Source organism: Bufo gargarizans, chromosome 4 (assembly GCF_014858855.1).
Source record: "Bufo gargarizans isolate SCDJY-AF-19 chromosome 4, ASM1485885v1, whole genome shotgun sequence".
NCBI lineage: Eukaryota > Metazoa > Chordata > Amphibia > Anura > Bufonidae > Bufo > Bufo gargarizans.
This window is the reverse complement of record NC_058083.1, coordinates 267,772,389-267,790,634: the sequence shown is the minus strand read 5'-3', so window position 1 is coordinate 267,790,634 and position 18,246 is coordinate 267,772,389. Positions and strand designations below refer to the sequence as shown.

General features: G+C 43.1%; 1 protein-coding gene across 12 annotated transcripts in view; it reads left to right on the top strand.

The window, feature by feature from the left end:
- The window catches only part of SNAP91 (synaptosome associated protein 91), a 162,860-nt gene that overhangs the window by 75,118 nt on the left and 69,496 nt on the right, over window positions 1-18,246 (top strand). For all 12 annotated transcript variants that reach the window (XM_044289042.1, XM_044289039.1, XM_044289036.1 and 9 more), the window contains exons 3-6: window positions 6,577-6,719; window positions 9,358-9,433; window positions 13,479-13,581; window positions 15,779-15,872. In XM_044289042.1, coding sequence (XP_044144977.1) covers window positions 6,577-6,719; window positions 9,358-9,433; window positions 13,479-13,581; window positions 15,779-15,872 — 416 coding nt within the window. The remainder of the gene's footprint in view (window positions 1-6,576; window positions 6,720-9,357; window positions 9,434-13,478; window positions 13,582-15,778; window positions 15,873-18,246) is intronic.

Sequence of the window (18,246 nt, the reverse complement as noted above, 5' to 3'; positions counted from 1 at the left end):
ATGGTTCTCACCTGGGCGTTTTACAGCGCGTACGATCGCGCTGTAAAACGCCCGACGCCCCAAGAAGTACATGAGCTTCTTTGGGGCGTCTTGTCGCGCGTTTCCGTACATAGACTTTCAGGAACGCGCGACAATCGGCGTTCGCTTGTCTCTGTATGCGCGATTGCAAACGCCGGTACAATCGCGCATACAGAGCTCTCCTTTCAGAACGCTCAGGTGTGAACCCAGCGTAAGGGTAGTCCATCTGGGCCAGGACTCAATTTCAATTCTTTTGCTTGTGTTTCAGAAAGAGAAGGCAGTTTCAATGAAGAAAGCCATGAGTCTATTTCCTGTACCCTGTCTTCTCCTGTTTGCTGGGGGGGTTGTCTGATATAATAAAGGTTTTCATAAAATTCCTTAAAACATGGAAATTTTAATTTTTTGTCACAAGTTAGCGGAAAATTATGATTTTTATTTTTTTTCTTACAAACTCTCATATTCCACTAACTTGTGACAAAAAATAAAAACTTCCATGAACTCACTATGCCCATCATGAAATACCTTGGGGTGTCTTCTTTCCAAAATGGGGTCACTTGTGGGGTAGTTATACTGCCCTGGCATTTTAGGGGCCCAGATGCGTGAGAAGTAGTTTGAAATCAAAATCTGTAAAAAAAAAAAAAAGCCTGTGAAATCCGAAAGGTTCTCTTTGGAATGTGGGCCTATTTGCCCACCTAGGCTGCAAAAAAGTGTCACACATCTGGTATCGCCGTACTCAGGAGAAGTTGGGGAATGTGTTTTGGGGTGTCATTTTACATATACCCATGCTGGGTGAGAGAAATATCTTGGTCAAATGCCAACTTTGTATAAAAAAATGGGAAAAGTTGTCTTTTGCCAAGATATTTCTCTCACCCAGCATGGGTATATGTAAAAACACGGGGCCGGGTACGCCTGGTGGTATCAGGGACCTCAACCTCCTCGTCCGAACTTTGGGTCAGACTGCCACTTCTTTCTACAGGTTCATATTCTGACCCGCTAGATTCGTCAGATGAGGGTTCCCATTCCTCATCCGACTGGGTCAGAAGCCTGTAGGCCTCTTCTGAAGAATACCCCCTGTTTGACATTTGGGCAACAAAATTTAGGGGTATTCCCTGAGACTACCCAAGAAAAAAAGCAAGCCTGTCTTACAAATGGGAGGCTAGCGAAGTACCGGAGGCTGCTGCGGTTGATAAAAAATATCAAAACAGTTGTTTTTTTTTATCGCCGCAGCGCTTGTAAAGTGAATGTGCAGTGATCCAAAAAAATTTTTTTTTTGGTCACTGCGGCGGGGCGGGCGTGGGCGAACGCACGTGTGGGCGACCGATCAGGCAAACACTGCGTTTTTGGTGGAGGGCGAACTAAGGTGACACTAATACTATTATAGATCTGACTGTGATCAGTTTTGATCACTTACAGATACTATAAAAGTACAAATGCTGATTAGCGATACGCTAATCAGCGAATAAGTGACTGCGGTGCGGTGGGCTGGACGCTAACTGATCGCTAACTACCTAACCAAGGGACCTAAACTATACCTAAAACCTAACAGTCAATACCAGTGGAAAAAAAAAGTGACAGTTTACACTGATCACTTTTTCCACTTTCACTAGTGATTGACAGGGGCAAGAAGGGGTGATCAAGGGGTTAATTGGGGTGCAGGGGGGTGATCTGGGGCTAAGTGTGCTGTTTGGTGTACTCACTGTGATGCCTGCTCCTCTGCTGAGACCAACCGATGAAAAGGACCAGCAGAGGAGCAGGGAAGCCATTTAACACATCATATTTACTAATATGATGTGTTAACTGGCTTCTGATTTGATATTTTAAAAATCGCCAGCCTGCCAGCAACAATCATTGGCTGGCAGGCTGGTGACGTGACCCCCCTCGAACTTTTGCCGGCCCGCGATGCGCATGCGCGGGCTGGCTAAGCGCGTCAGAGACGCGAGATGACGCGTATATGCGTGACTGTGCGCAGCGCTGCTGCCTCCGGAACGCGATCCTGCGTTAGGCGGTCCGGAGGCGGTTAATACATGGTTATAGAAGAAAAAAAATATATGAGCGAACATCATCCTTGAGAAAAATGGTAATACAGACCAGGACCTTGGGAGTAATAAAAGAAAACCCCACAAATGAGAATTTGCAAGGCAAAAAATAAATAAAAAATTGCCGTTGCTTCCTTTTTTTTTTTTTTTTAACCCTTCGAGGATCTGCCGGTGTTGCTGATTCACCAGCTACTGCTGCCCACATCAGGGAATTGCTTGCACTGTGCCTCCAATTCCTACAGAATACACAATCCATTTGCAGAGTAACGGATTCCCTGTCTATTTGAAGATCCATAGCGGTACTGTGGATCGGAGATATAAAGGGAAGACTGAACCAACGTTAACCTTGATAAAACTCCTCTGGGTTCCTGTTCTTGCACATTTTCTAATATTTAATGAGGATGATTCTGTGGAGTCACATGGCAGGCTTCCACCGGAATAAGATGTTGATGTACATAGTGTCAGGCCTGTTACACTGCGTGGCTTGTGGTCTGTTTCTAAAAGCCTGAAGGATGGGGTTGTATGTGAAGACTGCATTACACCGGAGGCCTGTGCTGTCTCCACAGCCTCTATTATTAGCATTCTGCTAACGACTCAGGAGATGTTACAGAAATGGTCGTCTCCGTCTTGTTAATTGGTAGACAGTAATGCAAGACTAACGGTTTGGTGCATGTGAACCCTTCTGAATTTATTCCTTTAGGTCTCATGCACACATCCGTATTTTTCTTCTGTTTCTTATTCGCATTTTTGCGGTTAGCACACGGTCCCATTTATTTTTATGGAGCCCAGCACACATCTGCAAATTTTTGCAGCTGTTTTTTTCAGATTATGTAACACGCCTTACTCTGAATTAAACTTAATTGCAAAGCTAAGTTACATTAATGTCATTGAAGTTTGCTGTACGTTTTCCCTTGCTGGAAGAGTGTGTGCAAAAAACACACCCATTATTTTTTTTTGTTTTTTTTATGCATTTTTTTTAATTTATTTTCTTCGCATCCAAAACGCAGCACAGACAGGACATGTGGGAGCGCTCTTAGGCCACTTTCACACACACTATCTTTGCAGCAGGTTTAAACGCTTGAAAAAATACAAGCATTTTTCGTGTTTTTTTTTTTTTTAGATTGTTACATCTGATTTTCAAGTCCTACAGATAAACCAATTGAATAAACCCCAGTAACCATGCCATACCCAGAGCATGTTGGGGAAGATTTCCTAGGACTTGAATTTTATATATCGGCCAAATTTATTAAAGGGGTTGCCCGGGTTCAGAGCTGAGCCTGGACATACCCATAATTTCACCCAGGCAGCCCCGCTGATGTTAGCATCGGAGCATCTCATGCTCCGATGCGCTCTCTTGCCCTGCGCTAGATCGTGCAGGGCAAGGGATCTTTTGTTTACAATAACACAGCTTCCGCCCGGCAGTGTGTTCAGTGACGTCACCGGCTATGATGGGCGTGCTTTAGCGCTGCCCTAGACGTTACAGGCTAGAACAGCGCTAAAGCCTGCCCGTCAATGCCAGTGACGTCACTGGGCTTTCTGGCAGCCCCATGGAAAGCCCGGTATGTCGCCCGAACTCCGATTTAGCGCAGGGCAAAGGAGAGAATCGGAGCATGAACTGCTCTGATGCTCAAGTCAGAGGGGCTGCCTGGGTGAAAATGGGGGTATGTCCGGGCTCAGCTCTGGACCCGGACAGCCCCTTTAAGAGGCAGGCCTCTAAACTGGGCCTGACTGGGGTTACTTGGGCCTCCAGAGGAAATTTATTCTCAGGGTCCAAACTCCACATCATCGATTAAAGTCTAATCGGTGTTAATTCAAAGAAATAAACCTAGTGGCAAATTATTGTTGTTGTATCAAAACCTGGGCCTACCGGAAGATCTTCTGTTACTGTGGTGGACCAGTCTGACCCTGCCTCTAAATAAATTTGAAGCATCTTCTGGCTGCCTGTGAACTAGAAGCTGAAATCGTAGCCAGACGTGAGCTGGCGTAGGTTTCAGTTATTACTTCTACAAGCTTCTGGCTTAAATTGTAGCAAATCTGTCAGAAAGGCCATGCCCTCTTTCTAAGCCCAATTATTGCACCACTTTAGAAAAACCCTGGAAACTTGTCGCCAATTTTTTATTTTTTTTTGTACGTTGTATAGAGGCTGTGCTTGGTATTGCAGCCCATCCCCGCTCACTTCTATGGGCCTGAGCTGCGCCTAGGCCATGGGACCGATGAATGTGTTGTCGTTGGCCTAGGAAAAGCTGAGAGAAGGCAGTGGCTCTACTGCGAGTGCTGGCGTCTTCTCAAACAGCTGATCGGCGGGATTCCCGGGTGTGAGACCCCATCCAATCAGATACGAGTGACCTATCCTGAGGATAGGTGATCAGTAAAAAACACTTGGAAAACCCCTTTTTAAAAAGTTGCAAACTATAGCATAAATATGGCCTGTGCCATAATTTGCAGCTTTTTTTACACCAGTTTTCGTGCCCTGCTATATTTTGAAGAGAAACCCTAAGAGCGATGTGTGGATACTTTTCATCCATTTTTGCCGCCTTTTGGAAGATGTTGAACGCTGCAAACAAAGCAATGCTTTAAGGTGCCCCAGTGAGTGCAGCATAAAGATGGTGACTCCCTTATACATATTGTGGCACAGTAAAGGGAGTTGTATGTGGAGGCAGTCATTTTCCTCCCAGTGTGTGCTGCTGGACTAATTAGCAGTCGGGTAAGGTCAAACGCCGGACTGGATCGCAGGTGCCGGTCTGGATTTTTGTTAACACCTAGCTGCCTTTTAAAAGAGCTGGGTCCATGCAGAGGGGATCTCTGTATTGGGATCTGAGGCTTCTGCCAGGGTGGAGGGCTGAGACCCCTGTGAGGGGAAACAGGCAGACTAAAGCCTGCTGATGGACTCTTGTTGGCAGAACAGGCCGCATGGCGTGAACTGACACTAATCCTGAAAGGTGACTTTTGCTTGAAAGTGTTATTTGATTCTGTGAACTTTCTAACGTGTGAATAAACACTGAACTTTTGGTTTACAAACTGGTTGGTGCCTCTATACTGCGTCCGCTTATCCTGTTTACCAGAGCGAATCCCCACAATATTTAGGATATTATCTGGTCTCTCATGTCTCTCTTCGTTTTAACATTGTGATAAAATTATACAATGTTGTTTGCACAGCCATTCAAATTGTATTTGATGCTTCCCTACTTGGTATATAGAGTATAAATGCGTAGACCATGAGTAAGCTTCATCCCAGTTTGGTCTCCAGCATAAATCCACATATATTGTCACACGGCTTTCTAAAGATCCTGAAATGCAAAAGTGGCCATTTATGCAGAAGTATAATGGTATAATTCGGTACATCTGCCTTTTAGGAGCCTTGGAAAGCTGTAGAACTGTAATGGAAGCATTGCTGTCCTGATGCTCTGTGTGTGCTTATGTCACTGTATAAGCAATCAGTAAAATTTCTTCTGCCAAAAAATAAAATTAAAATTGCACTGTTGCCACTGTGAGTCAGTGAGGTACTACTGGGACTATTGGCAGTATGTCTGGCACTGTACTTCTACTATTGGTAACAGAGATTCCTTCCAACAAAATGGCCACGCTCATTGTGTAATAGCAAAGTATGAAGCCTAAACTCGGCCCCCTCCTCCTAAACTTCCTGGCCGTGCACTAGCTTCAGAGGGGAAGAGAGAGGGGGGACAAGTCATGGCTGCAGCCTAGGAGAAGAATACATGGATTTTCTATTATATTTTTCATGGTCTGCAACTGTGATATAGGAAAGGAGAGGAGCAATAAAGATTCTGTTACATATTGTATGTTCTTTTTATTTGTTTGGATTCTGGATTAGTGTCCCTTTTAATATGGGAATGACTGTAGACAATTGCTATTTTACATATTGACAATGTAGACTTCATCTAGATATCGCTGTACAAATCATTCACTATTATTATAGGGGTTGTCCGAGTTATTTAAATAAAGGCCCTCCCAGGTAAGGAAGGAATTGTCATAAAATAATGAAAGAACTGCCACTTCCAGCACCATCCTCCGATACTCCCTCCTGGGCTTTGTGTAGATGCAAGTGTAACGTGCCTTGTACTGCAGCCAATCAATGGCTATGTGCCTTATACCGCTGAAGATGACATCATGACTGCAGAGACGGGCTGGATCAGAGTGCCACCAGCCAGATAATGACTTTATTGGCCTGACCTTCTAAACGGCCTCTGTAGAGAGGTGGCTACTAATTTGGCCACTAGGTTGGTGATTCCAGTTTCCATTGATCCTTCATATTCTATCCCTCTACGTTATTTAACCATTTAATTTTGACCTATAGATAATGAAATACTCTGTCGTTACAGCTTTTTTTCTGGCTGTTCCATTTTGTGTCTTTTTTTTCCTGTAAATCATTGGAGGTCATGTGTTGAACCTATTGTCAGGATTTTCTGACTGGGCTGCAGAGATGCCACGGTCACTGAGGACTTTGAATTTTTTGAGTGTGTTTCTTTTGGATTATATTAAACTTCCTTTTTTTTGTCTTTTTTAGATTTGATCCAAGCTACTAATGAGACAAATGTGAATATCCCTCAGATGGCGGACACATTGTTTGAGCGAGCCACAAATAGCAGCTGGGTGGTTGTGTTTAAAGCCTTAGTCACAACTCATCATCTAATGGTCCATGGTAATGAGGTAAGGCTGGAAAGACTGCATAAATTGTCCTGCAGTGCAGATTTTAACTCCAGAACGTGTTCCTTTTGTGCTGTGGATTTCCATCACATATCTCACCCTTTGCATTGCTCAGGGTGAAGTCCACAACAGATCTACATATCTTGAACTTGGAATTTGTCAGATCTTTTTGCTGCAAATGAAGTTTCATGTGGACTTGCCCTCAGGAGCTTCCTCTGTGCCATCCATTGATTGGTTCCCAGCATCAGAGTTATCTGTTGTGATCTTGTGTAGCAACTGTGAAAAACACAATGGAGGAGATGCAAATATTGAAACTTTTTGTGTGAAGCAAACATCCTGTGACCATCTGTTAACTATTGTTTTTTCTTGTTAGTAATATTATAGTAATGTAATGTCTGTTTTTAGTAATCATATTCTTCAATAAACATCTATTCTGGAACATCTTTTCTTAGAAATCTGCATTGTACCATTCTTTTATTATTCCTTTTAAACCTAATCAAGTAAAGTGTCAGTAGGTTTGACCATGCTAAACTGCTGACATTACTAGGTAGGGGCAGGGGAGAGCAGTACAAACCATAAGGCCCCTTTCACACGGGCGAGTATTCCACGCAGATGCGATGCGTGAGTTGAACGCATTGCACCCGCACTGAATACCGACCCATTCATTTCTATGGGGCTGTTCACATGAGCGGTGATTTTCACGCATCACTTATGCGTTGCGTGAAAATCGCAGCATGCCCCTCTTTGTGCGATGCGGTGCGATAATCCACACAACGCAGGCCCCATAGAAGTGAATGGGGTTGCGTGAAAATTGCAAGCATCCGCAAGCAGATGCGGAGCGATTTTCACGCACTGTTGCTAGGAGACGATCGGGATGGAGACCCGATCATTATTATTTTCCATTATAACATGGTTATAAGGGAAAATAATAGCATTCTGAATACAGAATGCATAGTCAAATAGCGCTGGAGGGGTTAAAAAAAATAAAAAATAATTTTTTATTTAACTCACCTTAGCCCACTTGTTCGCGTAGCCCGGCATCTTCTTCTGTCTCCTTTGCTGAACAGGACCTGGGGTGAGCATTAATTACATGAACAGGACCTGTGATGATGTCACTCCGGTCATCACATGTTCCATCACTTGATCCATCACCATGGTAAAAGATCATGTGACGGACCATGTGATGACCAGAGTGATGTCATCACAGGTTCTGTTCATGTAATGAATGCTCACCCCAGGTCCTGTTCAGAAAAGGAGATGCCGGGCTACGTGGACTAAGGTGAGTTAAATAATTTTTTTATTTTATTTTTTAACCCCTCCAGCGCTATTTGACTATGCTATTATTTTCCCTTATAACCATGTTATAAGGGAAAATAATACATTCTGAATACAGAATGCAATCTACAGAACACCGATCCCAAGCCCGAACTTCTGTGAAGAAGTTTGGGTTTGGGTACCAAACATGCGCGATTTTTCTCACAATGTTTTGCACTTGCGCAGAAAAATCGCGGGTGTTCCCGTAACACACCCGGACATTTTTCCGCAACGCCCGTGTGAAAGGAGCCTAACTTTTCTGGAGCTTTGCTCACCATGGACAGTGTGAATATGAAGTTTTATTCTGCTAGATTCTGCTTGTGTGAGGACATTAAAGGTGGAGCTTCACTAGGAATTCTCTGCTGCTTGCTGTACTTAGCTGGCCGCGCTCCCTCAACGAGTCCAGCCTTGCTATTACCACAGTCCTGCTTACAGTGGGGCTGTTTGACCCATCAGCGAGTGGGGACAGCAGGCCAATCAGTATTGGCACTGGCGCCATGTGTTTCCTGAAAGCGGGTTATGTAAGGTCTTCTTGCCTTGCTCACTTAGGGCTCATGCACACGACCATTGGTGTTTTTGCAGTCCGCAAATTGCAGATCCGCTAAACACTGATACCGGCTGTATGCTTTCCACATTTTGTGGAACAGAATGTCCTACCCTCCATAGAACTGTCCTATCCTTATCCGTAAAATGGACCAGAACAGGACATGTTCTATTTTTTTGCGCTGCTCCGGAATGGACATACAGATGCGGACAGCACACAGTGTTTAGTCCGCATCTTTTGCAGCCCTAATGAAGTGAATGGGTCCGCATCAGACTTGCAAAAAATGTAGATTAGATGCGGACAACAAAATGCAGTCCTGTGCGTGAGCCCTTAGTTTGTGTTTCATGTGGATTCCTGGACTTCTGATCTTCTTTATGTTAGTGACTTCATCTCTGACTGACTGATTGATTATGGTTTTCTCTCGTTTTGACTCAGCCTGACTTCTCCTTTTGTTTCCCCTAAGGAGGTCCTGTGCACTTAGGTCAGGGACCATCGCCCAGTTGGCCAGTTAGCCATTAGACATTTAGGGAGGATCATCCAAGTAGGTAGGGACAGTGGTGTGGGTGTAGGTCAGGTCTGCCCTGTCCCCTACCTGACATGACATCTGCATTGAGCAGACTCTGGCAGAAGAAAAGTTCATATTCGGACTGCTCATAATGATAAATACTTTGCCAAAAGTATGTTTGTCCTGCTCTCCTGAACCCCCGTCAGCAGTTTAGCTTGGTCAAAACTGCTGACAGACTACTTTCAACATGTTTTTAATTTTATTTATTTATTTTTTAGAGATTCATCCAGTATTTGGCATCTCGAAACACACTATTTAATCTTAGCAACTTTTTGGACAAAAGTGGATCACATGGTAAGAAGATATTTTATTTTTTTTTCTTTCTTTTTTTTTGTGTGTGTGTTAAGTATTTTGGGCACATTCACATGCTTGGAAAGTTTCTTTAGATCTTGACATGAATCTGCTGTGACGCCGCAACAAGCTTGCATGTATCGCATGTGGATTTTGCTATCGATTTGACCCGCAGATTCACTGTATATTTACCCTGTACTTTAACCAGCTTGTTCTTTTCACACAGTTTTTTTTTTTCTCTCCGCTTTTTTGTTATACTATTTTGATCGTTCATACATTTAGCAGGAAATATAACTATTTGGTTTAGTAACGTGTTATGGTTTCTTCACAGCAGGTTGTTCCTAGGGAAAAAGGATCTGGTAGACAGTGTTATATCTCGCCCATAATGTTTTCCGTCACTTCTAGATGAAGAGCATTTTTAACAATGATCTGGTGTAGCTACTTTTAGCATCCAAGTTGAGAAGAATGCTCTTGGATTGTGTTTTTGTGGTTTTAGCCCTGAACTCTTGGCATGCTTCATAAGTGACATCTTTGTCAAGGTTTCTATTCCCTCGTGGTGTTCACTACTACTATTTAAAGGAACTCACAGCTAAATATAGGGCCTAATGCAGGGCCTAACTGTGTCCGTTTTGTGGTCTGCAAATTAAACTACAGTTCTGCAAAATATGGATGCAATTGTTGTGCCGTCTGCATATAATTTTTATTTTTTTTCCGGACCCATTGACTTAAATGGGTGTGTGGTTTGGATTTTGCAGATATATTCTATCTTTTTCTAGAACTGGCATACAAATGTAAAAAAAAGACTGTATAACAGGACTGACTGCACAATACCAAGTCAGAAACTGATGTGAACCTGTATGCTGCATAATTTGAGAATAAGAAAATAGAATTGCACATTAGGGGATAAAATGCCCATAAGTAAACAATGATTGCTTCCCTAAAGTGTAGCTTAAGTTTTCATCAGGGGGTCCGTGAACTACACTCCCAGAGGAATGCAGGTCAGTCAGATGTATGTTAAAGGAAATTTGTCTTAAGAACGGATTCCCTTTTAAAGGGCGTGTCTGGTGGATAAAACAAATCGGAAAAAGGAACCGAATAGTTACGGACGCAAGAGCCCAGGCCCCTCAGCTATGTGCCCAGATAACCGCTTCCCTTGCAGTCCTCTTGCATGGAGATCTTGTGCGAGTGGCGGGCCCGCTCATTGTTAAAATCTGTGCTTCTGTTCATAGCGGAGCAGTGCGCATGAACGGAGCTTGCACAAGATCTTCAAGCCAGAGGAGGAGGATGAAGTAGGAGAGGAGCGCGGGCAAACGTTTTATAACGTGATCTGAGTGGTCTAAAACGCTTAGAGTAGTTGACAGACTCCCTTTAAGTTTTAACCTAGCTGTAAGCATCTTACTTTCACTTTAAGCCGTCATCTGATGGCTATGTATAATCCTCTAAACTCCTGACATGTCATAAACACTTATTTGTCATATGCATATCAGTTTGATAAGAATTGAGGTATGCGTGTTTATGAGCTGTCAGAAATCAGAGGCTTCACATGAATCGTTGGCTGAGTTCCCTGACAGAACATAGGGTAAACGGCTTCCTGCTAGAGAATCTCAACGCTGTACAGAGAAAGGACTCATGCAGACAACAGTATTTATTTGCGGTCCGCAAAAAGGGGTTCCATTGTTCCGTGTCCGTTTTTGTTTCCGTGTGTCTTCCTTTATTTTTGGAGGATCTCCAGACATGAAGGAAAGTAGCAAGTCAAGTTTGCTATGCAAATGATAGGCAAAAAACGGACGCGGACGACAATCTTGTGTGCCTCCGTGTTTTTTCACGGACCCATTGACTTGAATGGGTCTGCGAACCGTTGTCCGTGAAAAAAATAGGACAGGTTATATTTTTCTCACAGACTGAAAACACGGATCACGGACTCGGATGAAAAACGGTGCATTAGCAGAGTTTTCCACGGACCCATTGAAAGTCAATGGGTCCGCAGAAAATCACGGAAAACGGAACAACGGACACAACAACTGTCGTGTGCATGAGGCCAAAGGGACTGAAAATATTAAAGACCAATTGAAAAAATGTCTATAACATGCAACATGTTATAGAGCAGAAGGAGCTAAGTAGATTAATATATAGTTTTATGGGAAAAGAAGCCTTTTAATGCACCTTTTGTGGTTTGCAGATCTGAACGGTCTTGTGTGATGGGTCTTCTGCTTTGCGCATGGCCTGGTTAAATGAATTTATTGGGGATGTATGGAGTAGTGCAGTACTACATTGGATGTTAGGCATTATTTATTCATGGGGCTGCTCTTACTTTTATGGTAATGCCATTTTTGATCCCTGTCTGTCTGGAAACCTGAAAACCAAAGGAAACAATAAAGAACCCGCACAGAGGACCTGTGGTTAGATTCCAGACTGGTGGTGAATTTTTATAGGGACTAATTGATGTCTCTGAGCATTAAGTATCAGATAAAAGATTCATTAAAAGACTCAATATTACTGGCATTCATCTCTGTATGCCTCATGAAATATAGACCAAATACTTACATCATCATTTACATGGCTGGGTTACCCTGCATAGTGCAGGCAATGGAGATGCCTTCTCATAGGGCAGACAGATCTATTGTTTTTTCGGCATGCTATGATGCCTATATCATTTTCTACCCATGACAAACATTATCTCATACATTGTGTAGATTGACTTTGGTGCAAAGATCTATAGCACTGGGTGCACTCAGCACCAGATACAGGCCTAAGAAAATATAGATTTTACTGGCTAAATTCTATGGCGATGGTCATTCCTCTAAGACAAAGAGCTGCGCCTTCAATAGCTGTCGACCCTCTCCCCCATAGACATGTATGCTCTGCTTGGCCGAAAAATTTGAATATCGCGTAAAGTTCATTTATTTCAGTAATGCAACTTAAAAGGTGAAACTAACATATGAGACTCATTACATGCAAAGTGAGATATTTCAAGCCTTTGTTATAATGTGGATGATTATGGCTTACAGCTTATAAAAACCCCAAAGTCACAATCTCAGGTACCCTTTGCTCAGGGGGTATGAATTAATTAGCTGACTGGAGTGTGACACTTTGAGCCTAGAATATTGAACCTTTTCACCGTATTCAAATTTTAAGTTGCATTACTGAAATAAATGGACTTTTGCATGATATTCAAATTTTTCGAGTTTCATCTGTATGTTCTCAATCTGGAGAGAGAAGGAAGCCAGCACCACTTGGCAGTTTTGGGCAAGTTGAAATTCATAAGGCAATATTCTCGGTCTGTCTCGCCAAAATTGATGGAGTTGGCCAATTTTTCTCTTGTGTGGTCACCTTTAGCACTAAAGATATAGTGAAACATATGCCATACCTATAAACTTAGCTTTAAACATTTGCCATATGAACATTATGGAGGGGGTGCTCCACTAGGGACCCAATCTATGAGCCTAAATGTAAAACCGTTCTACAAGAGTGCCTCCACTGTGGTGGACCTTGCCTGTCCATGCATTACATGGATGCTCTATCGTTTGAGTATCGAGTTAAGGCTTCCTTGGCAATGATTTCCTTCTGATCACCGTGTTAGGCCTTATTCACACAGGTCTGTTATTTCCATCAGTGATTGTGAGCCAAAACCCGGTGTGTGTCAGAAACACAGAACAGGTCCAGATCTTTTCATTATACCGTATCTCTGTGTAGGCTTCACTACTGGTTTTGGCTTACAAACACTGATGGAAATCACTGACCAAACACTGTCTCTAGGCTACAGCCAAATGGTCAGGGTTCGGCATGCAGCTTTGGAAGCCAAAATCAGGGTGGATCAAAAAAGGAGAGGAGCATCTTCTCTTTTGAATCCACTTCTGGTTTAGCTTCCAAAGCTGCATCAAGAAACCTGACTGTGTGGCTGTAACCTTAAAGAAGCCTGTCCCACTGTCTGGAAAAAGTGAAGACAACCGCTAGTAAAGAAGGTTTATGTACAGCTTTGTCTATATGTCAGAGGACTGTGCTGTATATTATTTAACGTAATATCCATTCTTTGCTTTTTCTCCTTTAGGTTATGATATGTCAACATTTATTAGGCGCTACAGTAGATATCTCAATGAAAAAGCATTCTCCTACAGACAAATGGCGTTTGACTTTGCCAGGGTAAAAAAAGGGTATGTCCATTCATCCTACATCTAATAAGTCATGTTGGGTGACAAATGGTGTAATTTGTTCTAGAAATTAACTGAATATATATATTCTTTGACTGGAAATGTAATAATTTTTCAATTTTATTTGCAAACCCTCTTTGTCAAAATCTCTAAGGCCCCTTTCACACGGGCGAGTATTCCGTGTGGATGCGATGCGTGAGTTGAACGCATTGCACCCGCACTGAATCCGGACCCATTCATTTCTATGGGGCTGTGCATATGAGCAGTGATTTTCACGCATCAATTGTGCGTTGAGTGAAAATCGCAGCATGCTCTATATTGTCCGATTTTCACGCGACGCAGGCCCCATAGAAGTGAATGGGAAGCGTGAAAATCGCATAGCATCCGCAAGCAAGTGCGGATGCGGTGCGATTTTCATGCACTGTTGCTAGGAGACGATCGGGATGGAGACCCGATCATTATTATTTTCCCTTATAACATGGTTATAAGGGAAAATAATAGCATTCTGAATACAGAATGCATAGTAAAAGAGCGCTAGATGGGTTAAAAAATAAATAAAAAATAATTTAACTCCCCTTAGTCCACTTGATCGCGAAGCCCGGCATCTCCTTGTGTCTCTTTTGTTGAATAGGACCTGTGGTGAGCATTAAATACAGGTAAAGAACCTTTGATGACATCACTCCGGTCATCACATGATCTTTTACCATGGTGAATCACCATGGGAAAAGATCATGTGACGTACCATGTGATGACCGGAGTGACGTCATCAAAGGTCCTTTACCTGTATTTAATGCTCACCACAGGTCCTATTCAACAAAGGAGACACAAGGAGATGCCGGGCTTCGCGATCAAGTGGACTAAGGTGAGTTAAAAAAAAAAATTTTTTTTTTTTTTTTTTTTTTTTTTTTTTAACCCTTCTAGCGCTCTTTTACTATGCATTCTGTATTCAGAATGCTATTATTTTCCCTTATAACCATGTTATAAGGGAAAATAACACAATCTACAAAACATCAATCACAAGCCCGAACTTCTGTGAAGAAGTTCGGGTTTGGGTACCAAACATGCGCAATTTTTCTCACGTGAGTGCAAAACGCATGACAATGTTTTGCACTCGCTTGGAAAAATCGTGCATTTTCCCGCAACGCACCCGCCTCTTATCCGGGCAAACAAAACTGACGCCCGTGTGAAAGAGGCCTAAGGCTACTTTCACATCTGCGTTTTGGCTTTCTGATTTTCAGATCCGGCAGAGGATCTCAAAACCTGGCCACTCCTGATGCACAGGGGGCCACCCGTGCCATCCTTACTGCCGGGTACATAATGCTCTGAGAACCTGGCATGCAGATGCCTTCCTAAATTCAACTGTTCTCAGAATGATGATAGGGCAGTATTTTATCCTCCCAGCAAAGCTGTGGTGTACTACCATACATCAAATTTTGCTGGGAGTGTATTGTGCTGTACTGCAGTATTGCTGGCCCCGGCTACCTTCTGTTGTCCGTGCCCACTTGTGGCTTGTGTTGCTCCACCTCCTTCAACTTTTGGCCACTTACTGGGGATTACTGATGGGTGTAAATTCCTCTTTGCACAGGCAACTATTGGGAATGCACTGTTTGTTTCGGTGAGAGCTGCATTTTTGTGCTGCAGTCACCACTGCCTTATGGGGCAGACCGATCATTCATTCCCATAGACATTCATTATTTCTGGGCAGCAGTTTACGGTTTCAGCTGCACCATCTGCTGCCCAGTAATGAATAGATAGGTGTCTGCACCAGCAAGGCCTTCACTTGATGAACATTTGCAAGAAGTGGAAACTGTAAAGTAATGTATTAAGGGTCCATTCACACGTCAGATAAACGTTCCTGTTTTTTTTGCGGATCTGAAAATCTGGATGACATGAGGATGCTTTTAGCATGTCTTCCGCATTTTTGACGGATCCATTGACTACAATGGCATGACGGAACGCAAAATCGGACAAATAGTAGGACAGGGTATATTTTTTTCCAGGATCCGAATAACGGAACCCACGGAACGGAATCGGAGAGCACCTTGACTGCTGTCCGATTATTGCGGATTCCATTGAAAATAAATGGGTTCGCATAACGTTCCGTTTTTTAATCGGAACTGATGCGGAACACCAAAACGGACGTGTGAATGGACCCTTAATCTGATTTGATAAAATATTTAATTTCCTTTTATGTTTTTAGTGCTGAAGGAGTGATGCGAACAATGGTTCCAGAAAAGTTACTCAAGGGCATGCCAATACTACAGGGACAAATTGATGCTCTACTGGAGTTTGATGTAAGTTTGCTATATGGCTAACTGCTGCGGTAATGGTCACTCCCCAGGATTCCGATACCTATAAATGGGCCCTCTGGCTAAGAGCTGAAATGTGAAAGATGCTTAGATCTGATGTTTGGAGCAAAGGGATATTTTTTATATTGCATAGTAGGTGCTGCAGGCCTGCTATCACCAAGATACTTGCATATTACTACTTGCTGAACAATCTTTCTGGACCAGGGGTCAGCAACCTTCAGCACGCCAGCTGCTGTGAAACTACAATTCTCAGCATGCAAACATGCTCTGCTGCTCTTCTAACTCCTACAGAAGTAAGAATTCTGGGAGTTGTAGTTTCTGAACAGCTGGCGTGTTGGAGGCTGCTGATCCCTGGTCACAGTATTTTTGCGAGGCTACAGAACGGACGTACTGATGCGGACTGCACACTGTGTGCTGTCCGTATTTTTTGCTGACCCCATGAAATTAATGGGTCCGCATCCTATCCGCAAAAATAAACGGAATGGACATGGAAACAAAATATGTTTGTGTGCATGTGTCCTTAAGCTCATTATCTGTATTCCTAACTGTATGCTGGTTAATATGCCTTTAAATTACAATTAAAATAGTCTTAATGAAGATTATAGGTAATCCTATGACTATGAAGAATGCTGGCTAAACTAACGCAGGTTTCATACTTGTAGCCCTGCAGAGCAATGAGAGCAAAAAACATTGTTAATATTAAGTACCGGTATACAGTTTTACTGACTGCACAGTAAATGATTCAGAGGACTGAGGGAATTTGGTGGATTCAGCTTCTGGTGGAATTGCTTGATAGCACTAATGCCATGAATGGCGTAAGGACTATACGGTTCCAAATAAGCGATGTAATGTGTTACACGCCTGTCCCTCGGAGCTAGGGGAGGAGGCAGGCATTACACGGAAAGTAAAACCGTGCACTGCAGAGATTCTAACAAGCAGTAATGTATACAAACAGAGAAAAGAAACACTGGCTAAGTATTTGTCAAGTTACCTGTCCATTATATGTTCAGTTCTTATTTGAGAAGGGAGCGGTGCTGGCAGTTGCCAAACAGCTGATCAGCGGGGGTCCCGGCTGTCAGATCCCCGCTGATCAGATGCTGATGACCTATCCAAAGGATAAGGCAAAAAAAAGGCAGATAACCCCTTTATTGATGACAGATCAGTTGCGTTTTAATTCCCTGACAGCCGGCGTGTGCAGTGTGCACGTGCCGTCTGCCTTCTCTCTTCCTGCTCACTGCTGTATGTCTATGGGACAGCAGCAGAAAGAAAGACTGGAGACGGCACGCGCACACTGCGCGCTGTCCCTTCCAACAGCTGAGGATAGCTCATCAATAGAAGAAGCCTGGGCAGCCCCTTTAAAATCTCTGACAGCCCCACTTTTGTGGCGTTAAAAGAAGCAAATTATAGCACACGCAATGCCAAAATTTTGACTTTATAAGCTTCTCATAACTTTTGTAAAGTGGCAAGAACAGGTCAGAGCTTATGGGTGAAGTCTCCATGGCCCAGAAACTGGCATAAGTTATAGCTCAAGTCTACACCAGCTTTGAGTTTGTTGCTCCCGGAGGGCCAGAGATGCGCCGTCTCGCTCTGGCCCACAGGAGATAAAGACTTGAGTATGTATTTATCCAGCGCTATGTTAGAGCAGGCATGCTCAACCTGCGGCCCTCCAGCTGTTGTAAAACTACAACTCCCGTAATGCCATGCTGTAGGCTGATAGCTGTAGACTGTTCGGGCATGCTGGGAGTTGTAGTTTTGCTAGGGCCGCAGGTTGAGCATACCTGCGTTAGAGGAATCCTGATGCTTGTTGGATAATGACTCTTTTTTTTTCTGTTAGGAGAAATGGTGGTTTTTGAATGTAAAAGGAATTCATAATTGATGCATGGCAGGTTCTGCTGTTAGCGGGGAGTCTGTTACGGAGTGATTAATTGTGTGATGCAGCCGATCGAGGCAATTAGCTTCTGTTCAGACCCAGCGTGCATTTCTGACAGCCATATACGGTAGTTTTTAAAATATTTTATTATAAGGTTGTACAAATGTCAGTACCATAGGAAAGCAAGGTACAGAGAAGTGCGCATGCACATAGGTACATAATATGCTGACATACACATAAACATGTAACAATGTTAATTTTTAAGTTAAAAGGAGAATACAAGAGAGATGACATAGAATTGCATATGTAAGCAATGATGGACATCAGCACGAGTTGAGACTGTAATGCACCTTGAGTGAGGGAAGAAGCTCTGATCGCAAGGAAAACCATAGTCAATCCGTGAAGATTTCAGTATTTTTTCCAGTCTCCCTGTGTGCAATCTGCTCTAAGCGATACACTTGATCGCACTGAGACAGCCATTGTGAGATA